Source organism: Zootoca vivipara, chromosome 3 (genome assembly GCF_965207765.1).
Source record: "Zootoca vivipara chromosome 3, rZooViv2.hap1.1, whole genome shotgun sequence".
NCBI lineage: Eukaryota > Metazoa > Chordata > Lepidosauria > Squamata > Lacertidae > Zootoca > Zootoca vivipara.
Genome location: NC_142586.1, coordinates 85894007 through 85912617, shown reverse-complemented (window position 1 = coordinate 85912617; position 18611 = coordinate 85894007). Strand labels below are relative to the sequence as shown.

Here is an 18611-nt window from a genome sequence, read left to right as displayed (position 1 = left end):
AAAGCCGCATGAGAGAACCTTTTGAAATAAGAACTTGAGCATTGTGGCCTAAGCCAAGATAAGTGGTTTCATACGAAGTGTAAGTACTGCCTTTGATATTTGTTTGTTTAGATGTATATTAGTAATTTAGTTCGAATACTAATAAGACCTGGTTTATACCACCAGTGAATGCATTAAACATAACTGAAAGCAGAAGGAGAAACTACTGAGGAAGCCCGTCATATGGGCGAAACAGGCGAAAAACGCCGGCAGCCTGTCTATCATTGACACTTCGTTCGACCTGCTGCCACTTTGCTGACCGCCATATAGCCTCAAAGACCATAAAGACTGGTTTGCCTTTCGGTATTTATTTGTACATGCTATCTGCTTGACGTTTGGTTTTGGCTTCTGTGTCAGTGTTTGTATATGGTTCTCTTATTGCTTTCTTTTTGTACTAATAATACTTGATTGAAACTTGATTGAATCTTGTGCCCTTGCGTGTTGCTTGTATCGTATTGGACAGTTATATGTGGTGGCACCTGGTTCCAAACATTGCAGTTAAGCAAATGGCTTAGTTTTATTATTGTTGTTGTTATTACCGTATTATTATTATTATTATTAAGGGTTTTCTTGGTTTACAAAGATATCTGCAATGTCTCTCATAACATTTTTACAAATCAGTTTCATTTGTTGAGACATTGGGGAGGAAAGGGGAAGAGAGGTAGATGGTGGGGGGTGGGGTCGGGTGACAATGTTTCTATTTTGCTTAATGTGTGTGTGGGATTTTGTCAGCGTCGCTTGTGCAGGTTCTCTGCTGTTCACTTGTGTTCCTTTGATGGTGAGAGATGTTGGGGTTGGCCTAGGATATGGTTGTTCCTTTGTGGTTGGCTGTGGTGGTCTTTGTTTTGTGTGTGAGTGGGGTGGGTGAGTGTTTTGGATCAGGTTAGCCATATTGATTTGTATGCTGTTGGTGGATTTTTGTCATTGTCTTGTTGGGCTGTGTATGTGATAAAGGGGAACCATACCAGGGTGAAGCCGTCTTCTTCTATTTGTCCCCGTGTGCAAATGGCTTAGTTTGTGGTAAACCCTGACTTACTAGAATTCACAAGCATGCAGGCTCCCTGAGAGAAGTTCACTGCTGCTTTGCTCCTACCCCAGTGCTTTTTTTTATTTCTCTGCCATGCTTAGCTAAGCCAAAGTTTGGCTTGGCATGTTGTCTGAACACAAGCCCTTGAGTTCTTCTTCCTAGCCATGAGCAGTCCCTGTAAGCAATAGTTTGTCTTACTGTGGCAGGCAAACAAGAACAATAACTGAAGGTATTTCTTTCCCGTGAAGCCCAAGATACTGAATAGGTTGTTATTTTTCCTTCCAGGGTACCAACCCTGCTCTAAAATGTGTGTATGCAATTATCTTTCGCTTCTGTCTGCCCTGTACAACTCCTCCTTTGATGTGCAACCATGAACAGTATTGTTTTTAGAATGTTCTCTCTTGGCCTCATTATTTCTTTTTTCCAATTACAACAAGTTGTTTCCATTCCCTTCACAGATTTCCCAAAAACCTGTTTTCTAGATTTGTATCTCCCCAAGATTTGGGGGGGGGGAACTGGTTTGGGTTCTTTGAGGAGAAAATGAATTTCCTTCTCTGCACAGCCCTTATCTCTGCCTGCATTCCTCCACTCCCCACATCTGCCTAGACTTCTCCACCTTCCCTTTGTCTTTCTTTCCTCCTCTCCAGAATGCGTGCCTTCTTTCATGTTGGCAAATGTGCCTGGAGCCACCTTCCAGCTCTTTTTCTCCATCCAGCCTTAAACACATCTATAAACCCTCAACAAAACATTTGAGTTATCATTCTGTTTCATTGTTAGTTAGCCTGTAATTAAAGCTGTTCACCCGCAAAAGAGAAAATACATTATACAGATCTCTAAGCAGGCACTTGACTAAAGGCCTTAAACCTTTAAAATGTTTCATAGTGCCCAGCCCAGTTGCATTTCTGATTTTCATTTTCTAAATGGTTTGCTGCCACAGAATATACCGGTATTCATTGTAGTCACTGGGCATGTGACCCAGAGTCACTGAATGTATTATCCAAAACACCAAGATGTGTGTCAGAAGCCTGGCAGTTGTGTGTGTTGTTCATTTGGGTTCCACTAACTAAGTTCTACTTAGAGTAGATCCTTTGAAATTAAAGATCCCGAACTAGTCATGTCCATTAGTTTCAATTGTCTGGTTCACTCACAAACCATGGTTTAACATGTGGTGGTGGGGGAACTCCTAAGGAGGAGATTGTGGCTGTTTTGCTCATGCTTTAGCTCTCTCCAGGCTAACCATGACCTATTACCAAGTTTGTCCTATGGTTTTACAGCTCATGGTTTGTTGTTGAAACGTGCTTGATGTGTGGCAGGAATGTAACAGATGGGACAAGGGGCAAAGTGGAGAGCTTAGAATCGTAGAAACAGAGAAGCAGAAAGAACCTCAAAGGTTATCTAGTTTAACTCCATGCAAGAGAAAATCTACTGTTGCAGCATTATTTGATAGATGACCAGCAATACATTAAAGGAGAGTCTATCACAGGGGTACACAACCTAAGGCCCGGGGGCCGGATGCGGCGCAATCGCCTTCTCTATCCAGCCCATGGATGGTCCGGGAATCAGCATGTTTTTACATGAGTAGAATGTGTCCTTTTATTTAAAATGCATCTCTGGGTTATTTGTGGGGCATAGGAATTCATTCATCCCCCCCTTTCAAAATATAGTCTGGCCCATCACATGGTCTGAGAGACAGTGGACCGGCCCACGGATGAAAAAGGTTGCTGACCCCTGGACTCTTATCACTTGCAAGGCAATCCATTTCTTCCCTAAGCATTTCATACCATGAACATATATTTCCTAAAGTCTAATCAAAATCCCCTTTATTGTATTTTGGGGCTATTGGTTCATGTATTGCCCCATGGAGCAACAGAAAACAAATTTGCTCCATCATCCATGTGACAGCCTTTCAAATATTTGAAGATGGCTGTTGTGTTTGCTTATTGTTCTGTATTGTATTGTACTTATTAGTATTTTAATTCATGTATCCTATCTGAGTTGATACAGCAACCGAGAAATTTCGTTGTTCCTGCAAGGGGACAATGACAATAAAGTTCTATTCTATTCTATTCTATTCTATTCTATTCTATTCTATTCTATTCTATTCTATTCTATTCTATTCTATTCTATTCTGCTGTCCTCCACAACTTTCCTTGCCCTCCAGGACCCTTGTCATCTTTGTAATGCTCCTCTGGACATGCTCCAGTTTGTTGGCAGCCTTCTTAAACTTTGGTACGCAGAACCACAATCCCAGTAAAGATCGGCTGGATGCAGGATAGTGACAACCCTAGGAGCGGGGACTGAGATTAGAGGTGTTGGCCAGCCCTGAGAGGATGAATAATAAATTCTCAGTTGTTGCAGATCCTGCAGATAGAAACAGCACAAGTGTGTGTAAGGACCCATGGACATTTCCAGAAACTTGTGTATCCTACAGTGATCCCTAGGCTAGCATGAACTGTTGGTGTGTGTTCGTCTGTGAGTATGTTTAAGCAGGCTACTTTAAATGTTTATTATATTCGAAGGCTGATTTATCTCAGCTGTCATTTCCACTCATTTTACACAGCCTTCTCTGTTTTCCATAGAGGTGAGGTCGCTGTTTGTAGTGCTAACTATTTCCATGGCAGTAGACTGTGATGCCATCAGTGGAAGATTTAGGCATTCCTCTGAGTACTGGCAATTAAAAATTATGGATTGTGAGATAAGGCTTGCCTTTACCAAACTCCATGGCATTATAGCCCACATGGGGCCTGGAAACCATTGCTTAATTCTTCGGGGCCTTAGCATGGGTAATGGAATAAATGAATTGGTGTTGTTTGATCTTAGAAGGAAAACAGTTATGTTTAAAATGAAATAAATTCAGCAACTCGAAAGCGTCTTCTGTGCCTGGGTGGAAAGAACATGTATAAATTGCAGTCTGATGACTACAGTTTCTGCACTAAAATTCCCGGGGAAATTTCTATTGCTATGCCTCAGTTGGGAGCATTTCAGTTTGCCTGTCACGTGACATTGTTTTTGTCCCTTTAGCCAACTTCAAAGAAACATGCAATGAAATAACTAGCTTTAGCCCTTATTATTACACGAAACTCAGAAGTTAGCACCACTGCATTCAGTAGAGCTTACTTCCAGGTAAGTGTGCATATGATTGTGGCCTTAACCTTTCTATCATATGCATTTAAGAAATATGTTTGCCAGAGATCAGTAACCTTTTGATATTATTGTATATTCTATCAATTACAAAAGAATTTCAGAAATAAACTGGAAAAAGAAGTTGCTAAATTACAACTTATTACCAAACTTAAAACCATGGAGAGACCTGGTCTGAATAGAGACATTGGATTCTTTTTCTTTTTTAAAAAATATATTTTTATTAATTTTCCAATTAAAACCAATTATATCACATTCATTATTTCAAATTATACACATATATATATCAATCAAACCGAATGTTATGCCAAATCGTCTAAAGAATTTTTTATTTGGGTTCCCATGCTTCAAGAAATTGGGGATTCCTCGCAACCGTCCACTGCCGTCTTTTTTCTAAAGTTCAAATCGTCCTCCAAGTTCATAATAATCCAGATCTTCCCCTTACAGTCACATAGATGTTTTCCACTTTCAACCGATTGTTTCCCAGCTGCTGAGATAAATATCAAACAAGGTTTCACAAATGTTCTTTCTCCTGTGTGAGTTAATCAGTCCAGCCTCCCCATAAATCTTCTTAGTCTGGAGCTCCCTGTTGCGTCGAAGCAGCACCATCTTAAAAAGCTCAAATCACTTTCGTTTTCTCTCATAGCCATGAAGATTAACGATCTTTATAGAATTTACAGCTTATCCAGGCAGAAGACCCAAACATCAAACCATAAACTCTTGGTAAATTAATGGATCTCCTTGCCCTATAGCTGAACTTAGCTTCAGGTCGCTGCTCCAATTCAAAGTGCGTCACAGCTCATAAATCCTCCGAACGCGTCCAGGACTCCTTCCGTCCGACTGGGGGGGGGGGCTTTTCTCATCGGCAACTCCACATCTTTAAAAAATATGCTCAGTAACAACAGTTTATAAAGTTCGAATAGAGACATTGGATTCTTATCTCATTAGACATGATAAAGCTATTTTTGGCCATCTCATCCCTTGCTTTTTCCTTAAGACCAATTGCAGTCGCTAACAGTCGTCAACTGGTTTACCAGACCTATCAGCCAATCACCCATTCCCACCACCCTTCTGAGTAATACCCCTCCCCACCCTCTGACTATACATAAGGGTCTGGTGACTTCTGTTTCAGTGTATCTGAAGAAGTGTGCATGCACACGAAAGCTCATACCAATGACAAACTTAGTTGGTCTCTAAGGTGCTACTGGAAGGAATTTTTTAATATATTTTTTTTGACTGTGTCAGACCAACACGGCTACCTACCTGTATCTTTTGATATTAGATAGTATGATTGCGAAACTCTGTCAACGGGCTTTGTTCCATTCCAGTCAAAGTTATGGATTACAGATTTATGGACTACAGATCTGATCACAGCACAGGCCTCCTCCTGACATCTATGGATATATCCTCCTTTTAATTACTGTACATATTTTGGGTTTTGGGCAATATTAGTCATATTCATAGTAGATCCACTGAAATTAATGGATATGACTAACTTAGGTCCTTTCATTACAGTGGATCTCCTTTGAGTAAAGCTTGCTTACCACCTAGTGTGTCTACTGCTACAGAAGCAGCCCATGAATTGGATCAATTAAAAGTTGTTATGAAATAGGAGAAGACTATATCGGTATAAACAATTTGGAGAACTGTTTTGCTGGAATTGCACCAAATGTGTTCTTTTGCGTAGAAAATTAAGGTAAAAGTTAGAAAAAAGGATTATTAGCACTTGGAAAGTGGGGTAAATTTAAAAACTGTTTCTTTTCCTTAAAATATCCACTGGATGCAGCTATTTTAGCAACTGTTTAACAAAAATGGAATCATTCCAGTGGAATTTTACAGTAATCAGGTCAGGCCCTTGAGTAGGGTTAAGGAAATTTTGAGTGATAATAAGGCCGCTAGTCCGCTAGTATTTGAATATCTTCAAATAAGAGAGAGTTCGGATACAGAGTGGAATTGAGACAGTTAAATACTGTACTGTTGAAGGATTAATTTGAGAGAAACCAAGGAATATGCTGTTTGAAATTTACCAAATTATACTGAATAAGAGAGAAGACAGAAAATTGGATTACACTTGAAAATGGGAAGCAATAGGAGAGAGGGCTCTAGAGGATATGGGGGAATATATGGACAATATGAATAAGTACATTGTATTGATCCCAGTAGTGATGTATGGAAGTGAGAGCTGGACCATAAAGAAGGCTGATCGCCGAAGAATTGATGCTTTTGAATTATGGTGCTGGAGGAGACTCTTGAGAGTGCCATGGACTGCAAGAAGATCAAACCTATCCATTCTGAAGGAAATCAGCCCTGAGTGCTCACTAGAAGGACTGGTCCTGAAGCTGAGGCTCCAATACTTTGGCCACCTCATGAGAAGAGAAGATTCCTTGGGAAAAACCCTGATGTTGGGAAAGATGGAGGGCACTAGGAGAAGGGGACGACAGAGGACGAGATGGTTGGACAGTGTTCTTGAAGCTACGAACATGAGTTTGACCAAACTGTGGGAGGCAGTAGAAGACAGGAGTGCCTGGCGTGCTCTGGTCCATGGGGTCACGAAGAGTCGGACACAACTAAACGACTAAACAACAACAACAACAAATTGATACCATTAATATAAAATTCAAGTTATAGACTAGGTGATATTCAACTCTTTTAAAAGGGTATCTGTGATACTGCTAACAGTAACTCTTGGAAGTGTTGAACAGACAGAGTGGATGTTATCCACTGTTGGTGGACTTCCCAAAGGCAAAACATTTATTCCAAGAAATCATATTTAATATTAGCAGGATACCTTTTATATGGTGTTAGCAGTTAGGATGCTGCATGTAAAATACTGGGGAAAAGTAAATTTCTCTAAAAGAGTGGTTCACTAACCTATGGGAATTTGCAACTGTAAGTAAAATTAGGTGGAATTTAAGGGTTAGACAAGAAAAGCAGAGGATTAATATATTTGAACAAGAATGAGACCTGTTTAAGAATTTTAAGGATGATCAGGTGTAACTCTGTGAGCAGAGGGTTTCCCATGACTGGTAGAAAATGGCATGAGAAGTGGTGTGTGGCATCACATTGACATCAGTCGTCAGCCCGGTGCTAAAAATGAGTACTATGTGCCAGAGTGCAGAAATCAGGCCGTGGCTGCAGACATGGCTAATATTTAATCCTGATGAGGGTTAAGAGGGCAAGAAATAATACAATCACTTCTGGGTGCTAGAATTCTGATGATGCAGTTTCTTCTTTGCCACCAGCACTCATTATCTGGACAAAGCTAAAGTATGGCTGGCATCCTTGTCCTGCCTTTTTCATCTCTTATGTTCAAGCTGCAAGGGGCTGTTTCCTCATGCCTTGTCACAAGTGTGCTCAGTTGCCCACACTGCTGAGATGTAGCCACTCTGAGCCTTTGTAGTCAAGTAGTGGCAGAAGAAGAACATTTCTCTCAGTGATATATCTCCTTGCATGATCATCCTACACAGATCCCCCATGGGAATGTGAAACTCGACTCACACAGGAGCCAATTTGCCCCAGATCTTGTATTATATGGACTCTGTTCATTCTTACAGCTCAGTCCAAAGATGGAATCAACAAGACTTGCAAAACTAAGGTTCTTCATAGACAATATGTTGAGCCGGGCTCTTCTGTTAGCAACCTGACTACTGAGTATTTGTCCCAAGCAAGCCCTCACTCTGGTTGTCGTAACCAAAGTTGCGAGGAACCAGTGGCAAGACTTCAGGGACATCCTGTGATGATCAGAGAGCCCCTTACCCACACCACTATATGCTAGGACTTCTGAAGGAAATCAGCCCTGAGTGCTCACTGGAAGGACAGATCCTGAAGCTGAGGCTCCAATACTTTGGCCACCTCATGAGAAGAGAAGATTCCTTGGGAAAGACCCTGATGCTGGGAAAGATTGAGGGCACAAGGAGAAGGGGACGACAGAGGACGAGATGGTTGGACAGTGTTCTCGAAGCCACCAACATGAGTCTGACCAAACTGCGGGAGGCAGTGGAAGACAGGAGTGCTTGATGTGCTCTGGTCCATGGGGTCATGAGGAGTCGGACACGACTAAACGACTAAACAACAACAATAGGCAGGAACTCCTTCAAATGCATTATACCTTCTTGATGTGAGATAATTTTTTACAAATTACAGTACCATGAGTAAATCTGACTTCCTCCCTCTCTCCCTTATTCGGTGGTTTTATCAAACTTACTTGGACTTTGGAGGTTGAGAGACGTGCTTTGGATCCCCTGCAAAGTTTGCACTCTGTCTCACCATATTTTAAGATATTCACAAACTGAACATTGTGCTGTGTTGTCAACACCCTTATAACATTTTTTGTTGCCAGGAACAAAGTCCTGTGTAAACATCTTCTGCTATGTGGCATTTAGCATGCCTCCTTGCCAGTTCTTTTGCCCGTTTCCTTGGTTATTAAGTATTTTCTTCAAAGCAATGCATTTAAGACTTCTGCTCAAAACTCTTGATGTGTGACAAACCCAGTACACCAAGGTTTATAAGCAGATCATTCTCTGTTGAAGATTTCTCTTTAAATTCCTTTTAATTAATATGCTTCTGTATACTTTCTATACATATGTGCAGGGGAGGAAGTCCTATTGAACAGACATGCTTAAAATTGCAGAATAAAGTGACAGGTTGTTGAGCTGAGCCCCAGCGCACAATTTAACATGTTGCATTTGAGATTGTGTGGCCATGCATGTGGGCCTGCCATAGCTGCTCCTTCACAAGTCTCTGAAGATGATGTAGCCAGAATGCCTGGCTGGTAGCAGAACTCTGTGCCTGGCTGGTAGCAGCAGCTGTGGCAGTTGCTCTCAGACCCCTTGTCTGAATGGTCTTCCCCAGCCTTAGGTAGTAGGGTTTCACTCTTTGTATCAATTTTTATTCCTGTATGTGTTAATTGCTGAATGAACAGTGCTAAAAATAAATGAGTCACTGCTCCACTTTCCTGAATGAAACAAAAATAGGATGGGGGAAGGAGGTCATATCAGATTTTTCCAGGGGATTTTGCTTCACGTTCACAATTCTCTCATGATGTAACATAAGTAAGGACTGATGAAGAGAGGCTATAGATGAGAATTAATTCAGTCAGTCGTACTGTGAGATTTCTGATAGTCTTTGGCAAGGCAGTAAATTCTGACCACTGAATACAAATGGTCTCAATCCATCTCTCTGTTAAGGTTTGAAAAAATACTTAAATGGGACCTTTTCTGTTACTTATTTTAAAAAGTGCTTGGAGTTCCCCAGTAAAAACCTACCTGAGTTTTGTGATCTATGGGGAGGCCTGGCTTGTGATACCCTCATGAGTATGAGCTGGGTCTTCTTAGTGGCAGCACCTCGGTTTTTGAACTCCTGCCCAGTATAGATACAGCTGTCCTCTTTATATTCATCCAGGTAGCAGCTGGTGACCTATCTATTTCTGCAGGTTTTTGGAGTATAGTGAGAGTAGCCCTGTTGGATTAACTGAGTGTGATAAGTGTTTAAACTTGTTTATGTTGAATTTTACAAATGTTAGCTGCTCCGGGATCTGTATGAGGAAAAGCAAGTATTGGGGGGGGGGGGTATTTTTGTGTCACCTACCCTTCATCAAGTCAGGTTCCTGGGTGGTGTGCCCCATATATCACATCAAATTTCTGAAATTGAAAGATGGCAGCTCACACACCAGGTGACCATAGAGACTGGGAGTCCCCATGTGGCACTCTTAGACACCATGAGACCTGCAGACACGTGTCAGTATCTCATATATATATATATATATATATATATATATATAGAGAGAGAGAGAGAGAGAGAGAGAGAGAGAGAGAGAGAGAGAGAGAGAGAGAGAGAGAGAGAGAGACTTTTCTAGGGGGAGTTGGTTGTTTGGCTGGGGATGTGCTCTTTTCTTTTGTGGTTGATCCCTGATATAGTGGGGTATCCCTGATATAGGCAGGATGCATTCCTGTCTATCATTCCATCAGTCCCTCAAGAACCACCCTTCAGAGAGGCTGTGTCTCAAAGCACCATCAGCAGTGACATAGTGCCAGAAAAAGAACAGGTGGTGCAAAATAGCTATGATATTAACAAAGGTCAAGATAAATTGGTAACATGCACAATTAAACTGGGAACAAAATTGGGGGGAAAGCTGATTTCATTTAATTCCGATTACATTACAGAGTGTGCTCTATACAATGGAAAGGAAATTATGTTAACTCATCTGTAGACTATTTTAGTGGTGTGCACATACCCATTTCGCTTGCAGTGTATGTATTTCTAACCATGCTTACATCAGAAGTAATTCCCACTGAGCACCGTGGGAATTATTCCTTCATAAGTCTGCATAAGGTGGCAGTCTGAATGTTTATGTCAGTTATGAATTACCGTAGAAAATGTGGTAGGCAACAATTGTGAACATCCTAACAAAGTTGTTTGGGTTTAGTTTGTAACATTAGCTTTTTTCTGCGTATGTGTTCTTTTGGTCTATTATGCAGTTTTGTGGCAATGTTAGCAAGTGTAGAATTCCGATGCTTCCTTAATCGTACAGATTACTCATCATTGTCAGTTCAAAGCAGCGGTCTGAAATGCCTTTTAAGCTTGTCTGATGAAAAGAAAAATCTAATAATTGCTTCTCATTGCAGAAATCTGTGACAAGATAATAGCATTACATTTTAACAATACTTCTATTTTATTAATAGCTGTATCAGTAAAAGTGAACCTTCCATAACTGCGTATAGATGAGTGTTTGGGAGTATGTTTAATATGCAAGGTGGAAATGTGTTTGAGGAAGAATTGTTCTTTCTGATGATTGCTATGTGTGTGTGTGTGTGTGTGTGTGTGTGAGAGAGAGAGAGAGAGAGAGAGAATTACATAGAATTTGTTGAGTGGTTTTCATCAGATTCCTGTCATAATTGTGCAATTGCATTTTTTGTAAAAAAAAAATCTAGTTAGGTTTTATTTATTTTTATAGTATATGTTATCATTATCAGCAAAGGTAACTGTCTCATCCTCTTCTATTAAGCCATGGATGGGGAAATTGTGGCCCTCCAAATGTTGGCTTCCGACTCCCAATGACCAGGGGTGATGAAAATGGTAATTCAGCAGCAGTGGGGGAGCACCAGCCTCCCTAGCCCTGTGCAAAGCTGTTGACCCGGGAACTTTAAAGCTTTATTTTGGACCTTGTGTTTCTTGGTACCACCTTCTGCTGAGACCTATCTGTTAACAACAAAGTTCAATGCATCAGTTGTGAGGCCTGTTTTTCTTTGTGATAGTTATATTGTGGTGGAGAAGATTTGAATGGAGAGGCTTATAGTGAAAGAGACTACATTTACCTCTACTACTGGATTACTATTGGAAGTACTTTTGGATGTATCCCAATAGCTTGGATTCCCCTATTACATTATGTATATGCCCAATTAGTATGAGGTTTCTAATTCTTATGATTTCAGTTGTTAATTCACTCAAACCCCAAATTATATATTTCTTTCTTTAACTGCCAGCCTTACCACACGCCTGCCAAAAGCTGGAGAAACCATACACGGTCACAGGTTTTTCTCTGGATTTGGAGGGAAAGGTGCCAACCAGTGTGTCCAAGCTGCTCGACTTGGGGCGAAAACCTCCATGATATGCATGGTAAGCGTCTACTGGGTTCACATCTGCCCCAAATATACGTATGGTTGTAAGTGTATTTTTAAAAAAGCAACAGTGAAAAACAAATAAAGAACGGAGGGCTCAAGTCAGCTTTCTAGCAGTGCACCTTAAGCGTGTTCCTCAAAAGCATGGTCTTTATTGCTTTTCTTAAAAACAACAGTGGGGCAAGTGGGGCATATTTTCCTCAGGAAGGAATTTGATACAATGGGTACCCCCACTGGAAAAAGCTGTTTGTCAGGCTTCAGGGAATATGATCCACACACACACACCCAGTAGGCTTCCAGGAATAGACAAAACAGGGAGAGTTCTTACCAATGTATTTTATTTGATATTCACAGAGAGAGGTTTAGAAATGCTGCCTCTTAGAGTAATGGCGTTGCTCCGAGTAATCCCCACCCACCCCCTTCTCTCCTCAATCATCAACAGCACCACTCACTTTACGGTGGCCATTTAGGGCCATTTGTCAACGAGCCCTTTGCTCTCCTATTTTCAATGCTCGCCCGGTTCTGGGAGAAGGGGTGTGTGGAATGCTTTCTAGTGATAACGTGTCAGCCAGCTGCTCTGGCTGTTCCCCCCCCCAATTATTTCCCAACTCTGCCCTTCCTCTACCTCTGAACTGTGACTTTCCTCAAACCACTGTTGTAAATCTATACTGTCTTCCTCTTCTCTGGAAGGTTCAGGAGGGGGAGGCGGGTTCCACCATCCCTCCAGTCCCTGACACTGTTTGTAGTAGCAGTATTCTTACTTGAGATACTAGTGGCACCGTTTATAGCTCTGCTCAAGGGAGATGTAGGAGTGGATAGTCTTTAAGGTATCCCAGATGCAGACCATTTGAGATGGGGATAGGCCAGGCATCCCCAAACTCGGCCCTCCAGATGTTTTGGGACTACAATTCCCATCATCCCTGACCACTGGCCGTGTTAGCTAGGGATGATGGGAGTTGTAGTCCCAAAACATCTGGAGGGCCGAGTTTGGGGATGCCTGGGATAGGCTGTAGCTCAGTGGGTATAGCATGCAGAAGGTCCCAAGTTCATTTCCTAGCATCGCCAGGTAGGGCTGGGAGAGACCCCCTGGCTGACTTTCTGGAGTGCTGTTGCCAGTTATTATTTTTATTTTATTATTTATTTAATTTCTATACCAACCTATACCCGAAGGTCTCAGGGCGGTTCGTATCAAATATCAAAGACATAAAATCAGTTAGTGTCAACAATATTGAGCTAGATGAGCCTATGGTCTGACTCGGAATAAAACAGTTTCCTATGTTCTTATATTCCTATTTTCCAAATGTCATTGGACTCAGCCCAACTCCCATCAGTCCTGACCATCAGTCCCAGACAGCATGTCCAATGATCAGGGATGATGGGAGCTGTAGTCTTAACATTCGGACACAAGCTCTCCACTCCTCTTTTGAAGGCTGAAACCTGCACCTTGGACTTCTAATAATGCTGTAATGAACTAGTGAAAACCAACCAACCCACCCACCCTGTATTGCTGCATCCTGGACCAGCTGATGTTTCCAGAAATGTCTTCAAGGGCAAGCCCATGTATGTCATTAGTCAAGGCAAGAGATAGCCAAATCAGGCCAGACAATGGTTCAGCCCTTCCAGAAAGGGGTCCCCCAACTAGTGAAAATAACTCCTGGCCACAGACAGACACATTAACTTAAAGGAGCAAAGCCAAATTGACTGGCACTCCTAAGGAGTGTGGCCCTACATCCACATTTAACAGACCATCCACCACCACCCACCATCTCAATTTTATCTGGCTGTGCTTCAGTTTTGTTCCTTTGCAGCACTTTAAGAATGAAAGTCGCCTCTGAACCTAAGTTGTGCTTTGTTAGCAAAGGCTTGGGTTTGCTAAGTATGGAATGTAAAAAAAAGCTTTCAAATCGTAGGTCACTGCCAACTGATGTAGGAAACAATCCTCTGAAACAGCATTGCTGTTTTCGTTACATAATGGTGTGGGTGCACCTATGACAGCAATGAATTTGGAAGCTGAATTATGACCTCCTAAACTATGATTTAATCCCCCTAACCCCCAAATTGATGTTACTAGATTTTTAATTTTTGATAACAAAAGTTGAGATTCCTATGCAATAAAAATAAGAAATATACTTCTTAAAATAGTTATCAATTGAATCTACTTATGCAGAACAGATAGTTGTTGTTGTTGCTATTAATTGAAATTATATACCACCCTATACCTGGAGGTCTTAGGGTGGTTCACATAAAAAAAACACCACAAAATACATAAAATATATAAATAAAATAAAAACAACAACCCAGTAACCCTCCCCCAAAACCCCACATTTTAAAAGGGAATAGTGCAATAATAAATGCTTGCAAATACTCCTGTCCACCCCAATATAATTAATTTGCAGGTTAACAGATTATTTTGATTCTGTAGGCCAGTCTTAGCCAACAACATCATGCTGGAACATTGGATACTAGGCTGGTGGGAGGGCAATCCAAAAATCAGGAGGGTACCATATCACTGCAAAACTAATTACTGTATCTTCCCTTTCAAAGAGTCTTGCTTTTGTTATCAAATGCTTGAAGGAAGGGGCATAAGAAAGAAATGACCCCCAAATAGAAAGTATATTCTTCCCAAAGACCTGTCCTTAGATCCTAGAATCCCTTCCAACTCTACAATTCTATGAAATTAGTACCATATTTTTTTTTATCCCAGACTGACTGAAATCAGTGGCTTGAAGCAAAAAGAAAAAATTAAAAAGTCTTAGATGGTTTTATGCTGCATTCTGCACTACCGTAATGCATTGAACCACACAGAACACTCTTGGGAAGCAGAGCTAATGTCAGCTCTGTTAAAATGTTAGCAGAGGAATCCAGGACCGACTGGGAATCCTGAAACCACAAATCGCTCCTGCTCAGTTTCAAGAACCACTTGACATGTTTATTTGTCTAATTCCTCTCTGGTCTGTGACCATAACAGTCCATCTTTACCAAAATGTCCCTGATGCCTACGTTCTCCCTTAGGAACAGTGATATTATTTAATGGCATCTTAATAGCATCTTCTAAAATGGTTTGTCTTGCCATATTCTTTTGAAATCACTTTCAACCCATGGTGCTAAACACTCACTTAAAAATCTAGTTTTGTGAAACTTGTTTTATGGATATCCTATTTTTGCATTTTTAAAATACTCTTCTCCCAGAGAGACCTTACACTACATTATTTTGCAATCACTTTATACAGTGAAAGAAATCCCAAGTGGGACATTGTAGAATCCAAATATGAGTTGCAGCGATACAGCAAAATAATATGCCTATTAAACTTTCTGGGTGGAATTCAATATATGGTATGTGCATGGGGAACAAGATTCATTCCCACACTGAGATGTTTCCACCCTCTGCCTGCACCCCTCAAACCTCTTTGGAGCGTCCCCCAAACCTCCATAGCGGATTTAAGAAGAAGAAGAAGAAGAGTTTGGATTTGATACCCCGCTTTATCACTACCCGAAGGAGTCTCAAAGCGGCTAACAATCTCCTTTCCCCTCCTCCCCCACAACAGACACCCTGTGAGGTGGGTGGGGCTGAGAGACTTCAAAGAAGTGTGACTAGCCTAAGGTCACCCAGCAGCTGCATGTGGAGGAGCGGAGACACGAACCCGTTTCCCCAGATTACGAGTCTACCGCTCTTAACCACTACACCACACTGGCTCTCGCCAGGGGTGAAGGAAGTCCCCCACTTGTTTGAATGGACCTTGTTATGCTCGCGGAACAACTTAGTTAAATCCCACCTCATGTATTTGAAATGGTCTTACAAAACAGGAGTGCAGAATGCTTTAATGTTAAAATTTGCTGCAACTACAGCCTCGGTGAATCAAGATGCACAAGAAGAGAGTGTATCTTTCCCCCCTTGTTGATATAGAATATTTGCATTTGGAATACAATGCTATAACACATGTGCAAAATATAGTTGCATAACATCAGCTAAATGTAAACGATCTAATGTTTTCACCTTTGCTGTGTAGGTTGGGAAGGATTCCTTTGGCAATGATTATCTTGAAAACTTTAAGAAAAATGGGATTCCTACAGGTAAATGTATCGTATTTTAACGACGTTGCACCCAACTAAATCACAGACCACCAGTGGTATGGGCGTGGGGGCAGCAGTGGCATCCTCCCAAGGCTGGTGAGATAGTACCAAGGTCAGGAAAGCTCTGGGCTGACAGTGGCTGCCTGCAGGTGCATGCCCACCTGCAGAGCCACTGCCGCACTAGAGCTCCCCTGACTTCTCCATCTCCACATCCTGCTCTATACCCATCCTGATGAACACAGGCCAGCCAGAGGCATCTGGATTAGACCCATGGAAATGAACGGGCAGGCTTCCAAGCAGTTTACAAGTATGCAAACCAATTAGACAAGCATTAAAATAGAAATATCCATAATTAAAATACCCAATAAAACAGCACTGTAATTGAAGCAAGAGATCAAGGGAAGGCCTGCTTAAACAGGTATGTCTTTAAAAGCTGGCCGAATGCCAAGGCAGATGGGACCTCTCCTTTTTCAGCAGAGTGGGTCTTCCACAACTAGGCCAGCGGTGTAAATCGTTACAGTGTGGCGTGGCTAATTGGATTCCATTTGTTCATCCTAAGGCCCTTACCCTGGCAATGCAGGGGAAGTCTGACTTTCAGATAACCTGGTCCAGAGTTGTTACTTGCGCAGAAAGCCCTAAACAACACCTTCAAGCTGGTTTGGCGACTGATAGTTAGCAAGTGCAGGTCCCACAGCCTGGGTGTGACATGTACCTGGTATGGGGCATCACCCACCACCCAAGCAACAGCCTTCTGCACCAGCTGCCATGTCCAGAATTGCCTTAAGGGAAGCCCCACACAAAGCCCATTACAGTTGCCTAAATGTACACAGGTGCCACAGTGTCCAAGCTCCATTCTGCTTTTGTGGTTTAGTCTTTTTAGAGTGGAATTCTTAATGACCTGAAAGCCTGTTTGTTTGTTTGTTTGTTTGGCTGAAGAGTGGGGAAAACATTCTTTAAATAAATAAATTATATTAACACAGGGAGTTGTTCTATAGCAAGTCAGAGACCATTGGCCCATCTGGGTCATCCTCTTATGTACCCAGCTGCCTCATCCCAGCCAGACGCAAAAGATCACTGCGTTCTGCAGGAGAGGGCATCCTCCAGATGCCATCCTATAAGGAGATCAGTTTCAAATGATGCCAGCAGCACCTACCCTTTGAAAAAACCCTCCCATTGCATACCAGATAAGTGCCTCCTCTGTGGGTTTTCAGCACCTGGTAAAGGCGTTCCCCTTTCAACAAGCCTTCAGAAAGATTTATCCCAATTGGTATCTGTCCTGGATCTGAATTGATTTTATGTGTGTAGTTGTGCCCACCCCGTGGAATGCCCTCCCATCAGATGTCAAGGAAATAAACAGCGACCTGACTTTTAGAAGACATCTGAAGGCAGCCCTGTATAGGGAAGTTTTTAATGTTTTATGTTTTAATGTTTGTTGTTTTAATTTGCTGTAAGCCGCACAGAGTGTCTGGGGCAACCCAGTTAGATGGGCGGCAAATAATAATAATAATAATAATAATAATAATAATAATAATAATGGTGGTGTTTTAATTGTCTTAATATGCAATTGTCTTTAAATGTTTTATATTGTATTGTAAGTTGTTTCAAGATGCCTTATGGAAGGTGATTCATAAATGAAATTATTATTATTAATATTATTATTATTAATAGTTCAGCATTGTCTACAACATTGACTTTTAGCTGCTCTCCAAGATTTCAGACAAGGACTTCTCAGAGTCCTACTTTAAGATGCCATAGTTTGATGCAAGTGCAAAGTACTTGCTCTATACCTGAGCTACAGTCTTCTCCCAAAGACAGAAGGATAAATTATAGCAATGAGACCCAAACTGTCCTCTGAATCCATCATTAGTTGAGATTTTAATCTGGAACTAAATCAACAGCCATTATAATAGTTACAATGAAATATTAACAACAAGCTAGGTGGCATTTCTAAGTATTGAGTAGGATGCTACACACAAAGAAAAAGAATCACCTGTGTGATCTCTTTCATAGTTGTTTATGGGGTCCAAAGGGGAATTTGCTTTGGAAAGACACAGAGGCTGTATTCACATCAACACCGCACTAATAATTTCTATCCAAAGTCCTCTTCCTCTGCTCAGCAAAGCAGGCCAGCAGAGGCATAGGAAGTTTGTAAAACTGTGTGCATGAAACTCAAAAAAGTAGATAAAGAAAAAGAAAATCTTCATAATGACCGTTCCTCACATAAAAGGGGAGGCGCATTTTGCGCGGTCTCTGAGGCAGCCCTGGAAGTTCGGAGGCCAACGCTGCCTTCCCGGGCTGGATACTGGTGGTCTCCGCCCACGCAGTTACCTGTCCAATCCAGCTTGGGGAGGCATTGCTGGGGGGATTGGCCAGGTAGGAGGAGGTAACCTTACCTTGCACACGGCTGAAGCAGAGTGCTCCAGAGCTTTCCCACCCTCCACTCCCCAAAAAATTAATGATTGCATTACAGGTTATTTTCTTCCACAGGCATACACGCATGCAGGCGCTGCTACAACAAGGCTGCTGTTGAGGGGCCGGAAAGGAATTTCCCTGCATTGGCAGGTTTTGCTTTTCCCGTAGCAATTCGTCACAACTTTGGTGGATGCAGGCCTTGGGTGGAATCCTTTAGTCATCTACATAAATGGGGGGGCAGTGACCCCCCCACCCTCATTGCGGCGGCGATAACAGGGTTCCTATAAATGGGGCTAAGGGGGAGG

At 41.8% G+C, this 18611-nt stretch overlaps 1 protein-coding gene across 9 annotated transcripts in view; it reads left to right on the top strand.

The window, feature by feature from the left end:
- RBKS (ribokinase) overlaps positions 1–18611 on the top strand; it is a 76758-nt gene that overhangs the window by 6475 nt on the left and 51672 nt on the right. For all 9 annotated transcript variants that reach the window (XM_035111505.3, XM_035111508.3, XM_088666598.1 and 6 more), the window contains exons 2-3: positions 11689–11821; positions 15831–15894. In XM_035111505.3, coding sequence (XP_034967396.3) covers positions 11689–11821; positions 15831–15894 — 197 coding nt within the window. The remainder of the gene's footprint in view (positions 1–11688; positions 11822–15830; positions 15895–18611) is intronic.